A 13,548-nucleotide genomic window follows, 5' to 3' on the forward strand; every position below is an offset into this window, starting at 1 on the left:
TTCAAGTTCATGATGATTATATCAAAAAATAATCTCAGGACTGTTTCGTTTGTTAGACGAGCATTTGCACAATAGCTATTTCTGTATGCATTAGATATAAATCCCACATTATCCATATGCAAAAAAGGGTAGTCTGCATTTGTAACAGGTAACATGCAATTTCACAGTTGCATGTTACCTATTTTGCCTTTGTGGTATATAAAATAAAATGAAGTTCATTACCTTGGTGTTATGGTGAACTTGCAGAATCAGTTGTTTGTTCCATGCCAACAGGGCGGACATCTCAATCGAAGCCATGGAGGACTGAGACAACCAGCTAAGGAAAATCATCTCTCTGACAGAGAACACAGAATACAAAGGAACTCAACAACGATGAAGAAAAGCACCAAGTGTCACCAAGTCACTACAATGTTCTTAATTCATCTGTAAATATACGTTTTTATTAGGCATTACTGTGAGAACTCAGAAAGAGTCACTGAAAAGAGTCTAAACTCTGAGTGACATTCCTCTGATTGCCATTATAGCACTGAATAGAAATAAACATGTTGTACATTTTTCTTTGTCAAAAGGAAAGTCCCATAGTATGTAGTGTTATGAATACCAACCATGCAGGTATTTATTTATTCTTAAAGTTTATTGCTGTGTCATTAGATACATTGATTTGTTGACTGAATGTACAACTGTGGCTTGAATATCCCCAAAACAATAAATAAACATAAAACACCTTTGTTTCCCTGATTATTCGGTTGTATTTATTTTGCCCAGTATTTTCATATTAAGAGACTTAGATTTTGTTTTTAAAACTGAGAACATTATTGTACCAACAAAGTGCCTGATTAGAAATTTGACACATTCGAAAAAAGATAATATAAAAGTGTGAAAAACTGCATTTTGTTATCAAAGCTCTTTGGATCCATCTGTTTCTTTTCTACTCAGACCTCACCCAGACACCGTCATTTTTATGTTAACTGTATACATTTCATTTGGGGCTAAAATTAACAGTTACTGACGAACAAATGTTTCTCTGAAACACTGCTTTAAAGCACTGGTCTGAATCATACAGCTAAAGATAGAAGCTATAAAGCTGGCTATCTTTTTGCTACACATTGATGCGGTTTTCACAGGGACCACTTGTGCCAAAATTGTGACTCACAAGGAAAACCACAGGTTTAGACAACCTTCCTCTTCGTCTGCTACTTTCTTTTCTATTTGCCCTTAACAACAAACACACTAGCTGGTGAACTAGCTTTAGTAAAGTGTCAACAGCTAAATCAGCGTAACATAACTGTGGGCCTACTACAGCGATACTCAACCAACAGCTTGCAGGCCTAATCTGAACCCTGATAAGGTGCCAGTTGGCCCTCCAAACATTTTCTGATTCTCAGTGAAAAAAACATTGACTCACATTGTGAATTTTACTTATACATCTAATGGAAATGATACAGATACACCGATCGATTGGTTGGTGACCAGAATCAGCCGATCAGACATGACCGGTGACCGGCCAGTCAGTCTCAGATATAGCCAGTCCAGTGCCGATTAAATTTACACGCATGTGAGATGGCGACACAAACTACAGCAGACAGTAACTGACTACTGTCAGAGCCGCTGCCACCAGTTCTCAAAAGGTGTAATCAGTGACATAAGGTGGTTACGATGGGCCCCAGTGCACGCTATTGTGCACATATTGTCTCGTCCCATGATCAGAGACTTGACATTGGATAACATTATAACACGTTTAATAGTTTATTATAGTTTATTTGGAACAGTTTCTTTCTAGAAAGAAAGAAATTCAGAATCTACCAACATCGGAATCGGCAGGTCAGACTTCCAATATCCAAGTTCTGGATATTGGAAGTCTGACCTGCCGATTCTGGCCAAGAAAGTTGCAATCAGTCTTTAGAAAATATGGTACCATAGTCCATAAAAATAGCTTGTTTATCAAAAACGATGCCAAAAGAAGATGCCCTGTACTCCTCCCAGAGGTACAATCTAAGCCCCAAGTGTCCTCAAAACCTAGAAATGCACACACCTGACCTGTGTGGAGCTGCTGCAGCTGGCTCCTGGCCTCCTGCCATTTTGCAAAAGCAAATCGAGTAACCCTGGCCTGGCGTTGGAGGGGTCAAAGGGTACAGATGACCCTGGCCCAAGGCCAAGGGTGGGCCCATGAAAAAGGTCTATGGTTGACCCTAAAATGAGATCAATTACAACAATTTACTTACTGGCTTAAATCACTGACAAGACAAGTTATGTGGATTTACACCAGTGGTTTCCAACTGGTGGGTCAAAGTCCACAAATGGGTCGCAGGTCCATTCTGAAACTGACTTGCTAATGTGTCAAGTTTGTAAAAAAACAAAACAAAAAAACCCCACTTTGTATTGAAGTACTGTGAATATGTGTGCAGCAAAGGGTCATTTTCTGTTGTACAGAAAATAAAAAACAGACTTATCACACACAGCAAACTAGCTTGACGACACCAAACGCACGTATGATGCTGAATATTTATTACTGTGTGGACCTTGATCTAATGACTAAGGACAAATTTGGACCCTGTGGCTGGACCAGTTGGGAACCACTAATTTACACGATAAATAATTGTAATTTTATAATTAAAACACATTTCAACGTGCCATTTTATACTCTCTAATCAGGCACTGGAGGGCATTTTCAGCCCAGGACACACATGTGACTATCTCTGCTTTTTAAAATAAGAAAACAAGGTCTTAACAGTAGATAGAAGTAAAAGTACCCCCCCTTATTGGGTGTGGATGAGGGGCCCACTTTTGAAAATGTGGTCCCCCTGCCTGCATTTGCAAACCTCTGGCCTGCCTGGCCTACATTGTGTATATGTTCACTCCTCCTGTCACCAAAATCTATTAAAATACACTTTGTTAGACACATAAAGAAACAGCACTGTATCCTAATTAAAACATGGACATGTAATAAGGCTTTACGTTACCATCACCGCCGTTTCTCAGTAGTTGCCTCTTGGTTGCGCTATTTCTCTTCTGTAGGTTTAAGAAAACAATAGCGCTGGCTAGTGCAGGATAAAGATACACTACTTGCTCCTCTCCGGTCTAGACATCACATCATTAGCCAAGTCAGCTAGTTAGCTGTTTATTTTTGGACAAAATGTCAACCACGACCGGCGGCGGAGAGTTTGGCAACCCTCTACGAAAGTTCAAGCTCGTCTTTCTGGGCGAACAGAGTGGTAAGTGGGGAGCGGCGGACTTGAACCAAGTGTTAATTTGGTCGGATGTGAGGAATGTTAGAAGAAGTGGCTAAGACTAACGTAGCATCGGCTAGCTAGCTTCTAGGGCTAGTTTGCTGTTGGCTAGCAGGATAAAGTTATCCACCGGTTGTGAACGGCTAGTGATGATACAAAGCTAAATAATAATATTTCAGCGTCCACAATGCGTTTAAGAAAGAGTTAGGTCGCATAAAGATAACAGACATGACATTTTTTTCTTACTCGTGATGATGTCATTGCTTAGCTTGCTAGCGCTAAATCGGCAAGCTAGTTATGCATCTCGCCCTTTAGCGATAAATGTTCACAAAACGTAGAGTTACCGTTTCATATCATGAACGTATTTGGTTTATCTACATATTGGCTTGTTGCCAGATTAACGCAATGAATATTGTCCTTACCGTGGCCATTTGTGATGCATCAGCATCATCTAAAAGCTAACGGCAGTTGGCTAACTACTTTTTAGCTAGCGTTAGCAGTTAGCTGTGCTAGACTGAAATGCACTATCCGTAACGTTCGCTAATAATGACGTTTACCTCTCAATGGAATGTGGCTGTCAAGAATTTGTTACGATTTTTTGCTTCCAGACATCAGACTGTGAATTTAGTTTGCCCGTGTCTGTATGTGTAGCGCTATTCAACTCACTAGCATCATTAGCTTCCCACGGCAGCACCCTTGCAGAGCCACGTCGGCCAGTGGGTGCAGAGCAGTCGGCCTTACCCCCACCATTTACCGTCAGCTCACAGGGACTGGCACTGACTTTATCGTGTATTACTGTATTTTAGGGATGATTGCGGAGGATGGCAGTGGCATACTCTCTCATCACGAAACAAATAGAAGTAGCCAAGCCTTTTTCATTTTCCAAAATCTTGTGGCTCCACCCATACTGCCAGCTCAGCGTGTGGGTTCAGCTGTCCACATTGCATCAATGATAATAGCACTTTACTCACCATGTGTTGTCACGGACTCATTGATTTTTTTGTCTTTCTCCTAAAATGCAAAAATAGAAATTATACAAAGGGGTGTTTAATCTTGACTTTGCTTTTTTTTTTTAATGTATAAATGGTCTTTTACTATTGCTGTGTTTGTACAGTTGGGAAGACCTCACTCATCACCAGGTTTATGTATGACAGTTTCGACAACACTTATCAGGTAATAACATATGTTCATCTCAATATGACGCAGAATTAAGGCACCGATTGATTGCATTATGATCAATGTGTGATGTTTTCCAAAAGGCATTTTTCACAAGAGACATTATGACTTATTAATCACAGGTGTAATCGATAACATTAATTATTTATGGCTGTTCCATGATCTTCCAGATTCTGTTTTAGCATACATATGGACTTACTGGTTTGATATGGGAACACTTTAATGGAATGGGGCCATCGCTAATGTTTTTAGCTTCACCTGTGGTGTTCCTTCTGATGAGTCAAAGTGTTTTGAAAAAGGTCTATAGATAATGTTTAATACACAATGTAGTCATCAACTTAGTCTAATATTTATTCTTAGATATATATCTTATGCATTGTCAAGCGTCATGCCGATAACAATGTTTTAATGCAATGATTGTCTTACAGGCAACTATTGGCATTGACTTTTTGTCAAAAACCATGTACTTAGAAGATCGCACGGTAAGCCCTGTATATGTTATTCTAATTCTCATCACTCCCATTGTTGTAGTTTTACAACTGCTAGAAAAGCTTTAAGCATGCATTTGCTTTTTATGTAATAGCCACCATTTATTTCCCTTTCACCATTTCACATTGTTTTCACATTATCCTAGATTTTCTCATTAATTTTGTCAGACATTTGATCATGTTTTTAGCTTCCATCGTTATTTCAAGTTTTTGTTTTCCTTCCATCCCCTGGCTGGGTCATGAAACGCCCTCCCCCTTCCCACAATCATTTCACGGCTGGCCACAGATTCGGCTGCAGCTCTGGGATACAGCCGGACAGGAGCGTTTCCGCAGCCTCATCCCCAGTTACATCCGCGACTCAGCCGCTGCTGTGGTGGTTTATGACATAGCCAGTAGGTATCATGGCCTTGCCTCACCTCCTTGTCCTTCGTTTCGTATGTGGAAGGGCAAAAAAAAGAGCATATACTAGCCTTGCAAACCCCACTGGACAGCATGATGAGGATATATTTGCATCAGCTGTGGTGATACTAAAGCATTTCTCCAGCAGTGTCCAGGGGGGTCTATGCTTCCTTTATGCTGTTACATATGAGGCTGATGGAAGAAATAACAGTAAATGCCTTCCAATGTCACCTCATTGGCAGAGATCCTCTGAAACGGGCTATATAATGATTCACCAGGGCCTACTCTTACATGTCTTATCAGCGTAACGCTGGTCATCGCTGACCCTTCTGCATTTGAATGATTCTCCCCATTCCTCCATAAAAAGGCCATTTTCATCTCTGCTGCTTGGCTTGCAGTTCCTTTATGTCTGTGCTATTCTCCACTTTCTTGTTCTGCCTTTCCCCTCCTTTATCTCCTTGTCCTTTTCTTCCCCCCTCCGTTCCAATCCTCAGGTCCGGCTCCAGCTTTGGGACACTGCTGGACAGGAGCGTTTTCGTAGCCTAATTCCCAGCTACATCCGTGACTCTACCATTGCCGTGGTTGTTTATGACATCACCAGTGAGTCAGGGCTGTACTCTAACCTTTCTGTAGGGGTCTAGAGCAGTTGAAAGGAAGCTGTGTTTGCATAGTTGCTACTCTATGTACTTCTGCTAATAACATTCAGAATCTCTCTAAGTATATTTCCTTTCTTCAAGCTTCTAATACTTTCTCTTGCTAACGTGACTACTCTACGAGCTTCTCTTCACTAAGATGCTCTACCTTTTTAATGAAGACTAATAACTGCTTGAGCACTCTTTTAACCATAGCTAGATAACAAAATGTTTTACGTCTCTTGTGGCTACATGTGGTCGATGTCTGTAGTAATTTTGTGTGGGTTTTTTTTCATCCACAGATCTTAATTCATTCCAGCAAACCTCAAAGTGGATTGATGATGTTAGAACAGAAAGAGGAAGTGATGTCATTATCATGCTTGTTGGGAACAAAACAGACTTGGCGGATAAAAGGTACATGGTTGTGTGAGATGTGTGAAAGATTGTAATGATTTTCTTATTCTAGTTACAATGATTTATAAATAGACTGTTTTATAATTCTAGGGCAACTAGAAAATAAGTAGCATCAAGTAGGGATAGGCGATATATCGATTATACTCGATGTATCACAGCTTGTTTAGTGGGATGTATAAAATGACTATTACACAGTCATCAACTATAAATTGTCACAGCATTTATTTTTTTAAAGCCACCAGCATGAAACTCATATTGGCATATTGGTTCGCTCGCAGCTCTCCTTTGACTGGATGATAGTGTGAGCAGACCAGACGTGTGTTTTTGTGTCTGCAGGGCTCCAGACTATGTCCATTTAGTCGCATTTTGCGACCATGGAGCACCAGTGTGACATGAAAATATTATTATTAAATGGAATGGAGAGGCGTTAGTTTGTTTCCTGCTCACAGGGAACAGTTTACCGTTACTGCTAACTGCTAACATGTAACTGTTAACCAGAAGTTCACAGCAAAAACATCAATGCTTCAAAATAAAAGCACCAATGGATCCGCTTTGATTTATTTAATTGTAACAATACTTAATTCAACTTTAGTACAACAGTATTTTATTTAACTTTATAATGACAGTACTTAATTTAACTTTATTGTAACTGTGTTTTTTGTTTTTTTTTTTACCTTTTTTTAACAACAGAATGTTATTTAACTTTATTATAGCAGTACTTATTTCAACTTTATTATAACAGCATTTTAATTAACCTCATTGTAACCATAGTTTGCTTACTTATAACAGTGCTTCGTTTAACTTTATTACAGCAGTATTCAGGTGACCTTTTAACAGTATTTGCATTAACTTTATTGTAACCATAGTTGACTTGCCTTTTTTACAACAGTACTTTATGTAACTTTATTAAAACAGTACTCACTTTACATTTTTTACAACAGTTCTTAATTTAACTTTATTGTAACCACAATTTACTCACCCTTTTTACACCAGTATTTAATTTAACTTTATTATAACAGTTTTTTATGTAACTGTATTATAACAGTACTAATTAACATTTTTTACAGTAGTACTTTTTTTAACCTTATTGCAACAGTAGTATATTCAGTAATAATGTAGTATTGTCGTCTATAGTAATTTAGAGGAGATTTCAAAATAGAGATAATGTTTTGCGTATTGCAATATAGCTTAAAAATACTGCAATATTATTTACTGAGCATATCGCTCAGCCCTGGTATTAAGTATTATAGTATATAAACTGCCAAAGCCTGGAGTCCCACTTTTTTTCCCCTCAGTGTATCTCATCTAATTTTGACTCTTACCATCCCTTGGCATTTTACATACTTCAGCCTTTTTATTAGTGATTTAAGTACTTTTATTTATGTATTTCTTTATTTCTTATGATTTGATCATGTTTCTGTTCTGCCTTTTTTTTCCTTGCTTTACTTTTTTGTTCCCTTTCCTGCTCTGTTCTCTCCATGTCATTTTGATTTGATTTTTTTTGTGTTTCCCTCAACACCACACTCCACACCACCCCCTCCCCTCCTCCCTTCCCGGGACCATGGCAGGCAAGTTTCTGTTGAGGCGGCAGAGAGGAAAGCTCGTGAGCTCAATGTGATGTACATAGAGACCAGTGCCAAGGCTGGCTATAACGTCAAACAGGTTGGTGTCCAGCAACAGCAGGTGTAACAGTCCTGACAGTCATGATGTCCTTTAGGTTAGGGAGGCCAGCCTGTGCCGTCCGGGTTGTACAACTCCATGTTTTCATTATATGGATCAGCGTGTGGCTGTTGAATGAATGAGTGATCTCCGGAGTTGTTCTCCTGCTGCTTCATCTTTACTCAGCACAGCAGCTTCTCTCCCTTCGTCTCCCTCTCTGTCTGTCTGTGTTTTAACTAAACTAACCTCTCTCTTTTTCAACCAAAAAAACAAGACTCTGTGTTGAGCTCTCTTTGTTTCTCTCTCCATCTCCTCCCTCTCCTTTTGGCCTGTCCTCTTTGCGATGTTTCTTTCCACATCTGTCTGTTCGTCCATCTCCCCCCCTCTGCTTCCACCTGAGCAGACAGATCACCACGGAGGAGGGCGAGCAGAGAGCTAAGGAACTGAATGTCATGTTCATTGAAACCAGCGCAAAGACTGGCTACAATGTGAAACAGGTAGAGATTCTGCTCTCTCGAGGTAGTTGAGCTAATTCTGCCCACAACAGTTTACATTTAACTCTTTCCACCTCCTTTTTCCCCTCTCGTGGCTCATCATGACATGTCTCGATATCCTCAGTGCTGTATTAGTTGTATTTTCCCTCCACAGGCTTTGCTTTTAGATGTTTCAGTATGTATTCACCTGATCTGCACAGGGTCACTGCTACTGTGCTTAATTTTCTTGAGTACTTTTGTCTGATTCACTAAAACTTCTGCAGCTTTCAAAATGTTTCTGTGACTGTAATGGATTTGCTCAGTAGAGGAGGTTAGCACGGCAACCTTCACTTTCATGCTGTTATCTCAGCCAGCAATTACAATCACGTTTTGTGTCACTGCTTTACCTGCTTCTTGTGTTTGTACGGAGTTCCTCTGGGGTCACATAGAAGAAGAAAATACTCTGTAAATCTGTGCGAACAGTTTTGGAATCTGTGCCTTTGGAGTCATGCTCTGTTTACGTTTCTTCAGCCCACTACCTGAACGTTTACTGTTGCTATGGCAACAAGTGCCTGCTAATGCTGGCCTATATGTGTAGCTTAATCTTCCAAACAATGACAAGCCCTAAAATGACAATTTCTGACTCATAACTAACAGTTTCATCACTTAGGACTTTAACCATTGTGTTGCCACAAGTTATAACTCCCTGTGGAGCCGCACTAATATAAATGATGGTTGTTTCCACTAGACCAGGGGAAGGCAACCTGCAGCTCCAGAGCTACATGCTTCCTTTTAGACCCTCTCCATTGGATCCCTGTGGCTTTGACATGAAATTATCTGGAAATTAATAAGTTATTTTTTAACATTCAGATATGCATTTGTCATTGCTGTAGGCCTACAGTTATTATTGCATTCTACAACAGTAAAAATGTGAAATCAAAACATCAAATTAAAAAGTGTTTTAACATTTTATCAACTTCGTAGAGAAAGATTTCCGCACACTTACATCTATACAGTATTTCCCTTTATTGTTGAGTTTTCGGGTCTATTAGACCTTCATACTTGTATGCTCTGATGAATGTCTAATAGACCGAAAGCTCAACAATAAAGGGAAATACTGTATAGATGTAAGTGTGCGGAAATCCTTCCCTACCAATTTGGACTTTCTAATGTTTCCAGCACCTTGCCAAGACCAAGCCATGCATCAACATTTCATCAACTATAATGTGCATCATACATGTACATTACGACCTGGTGCCCTTTCCTCTAAATTTTGCTGAACTTCAAAAGCAGCGGCTAGCCTGGAGTCTCTCTAGCAAGGCTAGCTGTGAATTACATATCCAAAAATGGAAAAGTCTTGGAGGAAATTGGAGGATTTAATATTGTGAGGACAGATTAATTTTCTTTCCCCACCAACGCTGCAAAGATTAAGTAGTAAATAACTGTAAAAAGCCCATTGCAGAGTTGCCACCTTATAGTAAATCATGTTAATGAATGCTCAGCTATTCATAATGGTTTTTGCCAGTAATGGTTCTTTGACTAGTAAAGGTTGCCGCCCCTGCACAAAACTATAGTATTTAAGTTTTTTTTTCTAGGATTGTTAAGTGCTGACCTGCCTTACTCTGCCTTTGTCTGCCCCCGATTGGCCCACCCTGACATTCTTAGCCTAATCTTAAGCAATATGTTTGCTCAAACATGCCTAAACCTAACCAATCCAACCAACAAAGGCAATGAGTACTAGCCAGTCAGAGTGAAACAGGGGTGGGTCATGCCTTCACCATCACCAAAAAAATTGCCTCCAGTGCCCATTTGGTGCTGTGTAGAAAAAACAAAATCCAAGGACACTGTTTATAAAAACGTTGGCACAGACTTACACATTTTTACCATGTGACCTTGGAGGGTTTCTGTGTTTGCCTGTTATTCAATGAAATATATTGATTGGGAGTGACTACTTGTTACTTTGATCACTTTCTGTCTCTACTGAATAGCCTTGTGACAGTAGGGGTGGGTGATGACTATGTTTACACCACATATTGTGAGGCAATATCATCATCAAATTTTTTAGTTTATACTGAGGTAACCATGCCTTCAATATCACTGGCCAGTGTGGGGGATGGAGCAAATGAATGAGTGAGCTTACATCAGTTCGATAGTGGACTGACAGGATATTTTGCATCAATGTGAACACATTTGAATAGATTACACAAATATACTGAGTTTCCAGAAAATCCGCAATATAACAATATGGCAGTTTCATTACATACACCATAGAAGAAGATTTTATCCAGATCACTCACCCCTATTTGAAAGCATTTTACATTTGCTACACATTAGCAAAGGTGTTCAATCATTTAATTCTTCTTTCTTTGTTTTGTAGCTGTTCCGTCGTGTTGCTGCTGCATTGCCTGGGATGGACAGCACACCAGAGAAAAGCAAAGAGGACAGTATCCTTTATAAAGCCGCTTTCAACAGAAACTGTTGTCAGGTTATTATTGCCATGGCTATAATCCTGTAATGAACAGATAAGCTGGTAACAAGTACTCGTAGTTTACCCTGCAGAAAAGACAGAATGTTCAGTGGTGAGATGGCCGCCAGATAACACTGCAGAAAATACTGAAGTGAAAATTGCCAATTCATCGCTGATGTTGCTTAACCAAGTCCTCTCAGTGATCGACATCAAACTGGAGAAACAGCCAGAGATGACTGTCACCGAGAGCAGCTGCTCATGCTAGTACACCTCACCCTCACCCAGCCTGTCTCCTCCCCACCAACAGCTTGTCTCTCAGTGGCCACTCTCTCCACCCTTGGCGCACTGCCACTGGGATGGAGGACCTGTCTGTTTTTTTCTTTTCTTTTTTTTTTCCCTTCTCAACTCAGTGACTTTCCAGAGTAACCGTGTGGATGTGCATTACTGTATTGAAACAGATTATCTTGGGGAAAAAAAAAGGTTCAAAAGTAAACATTTAAAACAAGGAATAAGTTAAATGATATGTTCAGATTTTCATCCAGTTGCATGGCATTATATAGGATTGCAGACTGACATAGCTAACCGCTCATGAGTTATTGCACAGTTCGGAATCTTAGTGCTGTTACTCTTGTCATTGTTGTAAAGTAAAACTGCTTGGGATTATTTAAATGACTCCGCAGGGCTGAGTTCTCGGCCCTTTGTATTTTACTTTTTTATTTTAAATGGAGAGTTTGCCTACAACTATTCTATCTCTGAGATTACTGATTATTTCTTGCGTATTTTGAGGAAGCAGAGGCAGGATCTTACCAGTGGATTTATGTCATCGCTAACCATCATATTGCCACATTAGGCAATTGTGCGTTCATTAGATATTATTTATATCTAACACATCTGTGGGCCTAAACTGCCAAATTCAACAGTGTGTTAGCAGACCAGACTTACATAATTTGAGACAGCATTTAAAACAGTGCAAAAGGAATGTGTAACCAAGTAATGAGGTCATAGATCATCAAAGGGAACCCATCCCAAATTCACTAGCTACTAACCTGAAGCTATGTCTGCATTAAACTACAGCAACTGTCTTACTGATGTTGGTAAATTAGCTGCACGCATACTAACACGTCTGAGGAGGAGTTTTCTGCCATTAGATGCCCCCAAATAAAAAAAGAAGCCAGTGTTTAGTTTTTCCACGCTGATGGAAAGTTGTCACTTTGGTCGCTATGACGTACCTACCATTTCATCGACAGTTTGTGTTGTGTTGAGTACACTATTGCAAGAACATGCAGCATGCTCACCATGCCGGATTTATATGGATAAGAACACAGATGCCTTGCTTGTTTGTTCACCAACGTTGTGCACTGAATCAAGCCACAATATTGTAAAATATAAAAGAAGCCGGCTGACTGGTTCATGGCTTCACTAGTTGTTTTGTAGAGCTGGTAGGTAAGAGTTTGTCCTCAGATACAGCTAACGCTTACTAACACCCTTGCTGTTAAAAAAAAACAAAAAACAAACAAAAAAAAAAAGTGCAGAGAAGTTAGTTGCAGTATCCTTTTGCTGTATTGCTATTGCCTGTGTAGGACTGTTGGTTTTTTGTGTTTATTTATTTTGTAACTTGGACATACAGATAACATTGTATGCTTGACCAAAAGTACAGATGCTGACACGCATGTTGAAAGTTTATTTTATTTATTGTTTGCGTGTCTGCCGGGGCTCCGCCTACAGGCGACACTTTGGCCCGGTAACTTTTTTTTTTTTTTTTTTTTTTCCTGTCGCACTGCTAGAAAATACTTTTTTGCAGTGTGCGTAGTCAGTAGCTTGGTTTACAGTCACAGGTTAAGGCTGCACCGTCTTCACACACACATACACACACACACACTCTCACACACACAGTGTAACACAAACCAACTAACTAGCCATAGCACAACAAAAGACACTGGTCATTTTGCTGTAGCTTGTTTTGAAATGTCAACGTTTTAAAATGGATTTAAAAATGTAAGTATTTAATTACATCAAACGACCATTTTAACATGAGCAGCTCTTCTATTACTTGTCACTGACTAAATACTCAGCTTTGTGCTCTTCTGAATTGTGTCTGTCCATTTGAAATATGCTGTCTACTCGTGTTTAGCAACGTTTGTGTGAATAATGTACTATTACTATCTGATGTATAAAAAGGAGAGTTAATGAAACACAAGTGTAGGCCTATCACATGGAATAAAATAAAGATATTTCACCAAAATTTAACAGGTGTGATCCCTTTCTTTATGAAGCACTGCTGCTGGGAATGGTGGGTTTCAGGCACATTCATCATTCTAGTATTTCAGATGCTATGGATCATTACACATTTATGTTCTGTACACAGTATTAAGACAAACTGTCATTGGTATGTGACATGAAGTTAACACAAGTAACAGAGGTGTAAATCACTGTTTTATCAAAAATAAAAAGTGAAATGGGACTACAGGTTTTTCATGTAAGAACTGTTAATTAACTATTTGTAGAGCACTTTTCATGCTAAAAGCACAAGGTACTTTTCAAGGTGCCAAAAATACAAAACAAAAGTGACACTAATAACACATAGGCAGATACATACTCCTTCACCAACATATA

General features: G+C 39.4%; 1 protein-coding gene across 4 annotated transcripts; it reads left to right on the forward strand.

Annotated features, from left to right (window-relative positions):
* Positions 1 to 3,026: 3,026 nt before the first annotated feature.
* On the forward strand, positions 3,027 to 12,703 carry rab41 (RAB41, member RAS oncogene family). Of its 4 annotated transcripts, none has more exons than XM_049586750.1 (8): positions 3,027 to 3,212; positions 4,342 to 4,400; positions 4,832 to 4,885; positions 5,785 to 5,890; positions 6,225 to 6,336; positions 8,399 to 8,492; positions 10,846 to 10,912; positions 11,136 to 12,703. In XM_049586750.1, the coding sequence occupies exons 1-8, from the start codon at positions 3,134 to 3,136 to the stop codon at positions 11,198 to 11,200; spliced, it is 636 nt and encodes a 211-aa protein (XP_049442707.1). In that variant the 5' UTR covers positions 3,027 to 3,133; the 3' UTR covers positions 11,201 to 12,703. The 4 variants fall into 4 exon arrangements, with proteins under 4 accessions (XP_049442707.1, XP_049442704.1, XP_049442705.1 ...); XM_049586747.1 differs by lacking the exons at positions 5,785 to 5,890; positions 8,399 to 8,492 and adding exons at positions 5,178 to 5,283; positions 7,905 to 7,998 and having other exon boundaries at positions 3,028 to 3,212; XM_049586748.1 differs by lacking the exon at positions 5,785 to 5,890 and adding an exon at positions 5,178 to 5,283 and having other exon boundaries at positions 3,028 to 3,212.
* The last annotated feature ends 845 nt before the right edge of the window (positions 12,704 to 13,548 follow it).

The sequence above is a fragment of the Epinephelus fuscoguttatus genome, linkage group LG9 (assembly GCF_011397635.1).
Source record: "Epinephelus fuscoguttatus linkage group LG9, E.fuscoguttatus.final_Chr_v1".
In the NCBI taxonomy this organism is placed as follows: domain Eukaryota; kingdom Metazoa; phylum Chordata; class Actinopteri; order Perciformes; family Serranidae; genus Epinephelus; species Epinephelus fuscoguttatus.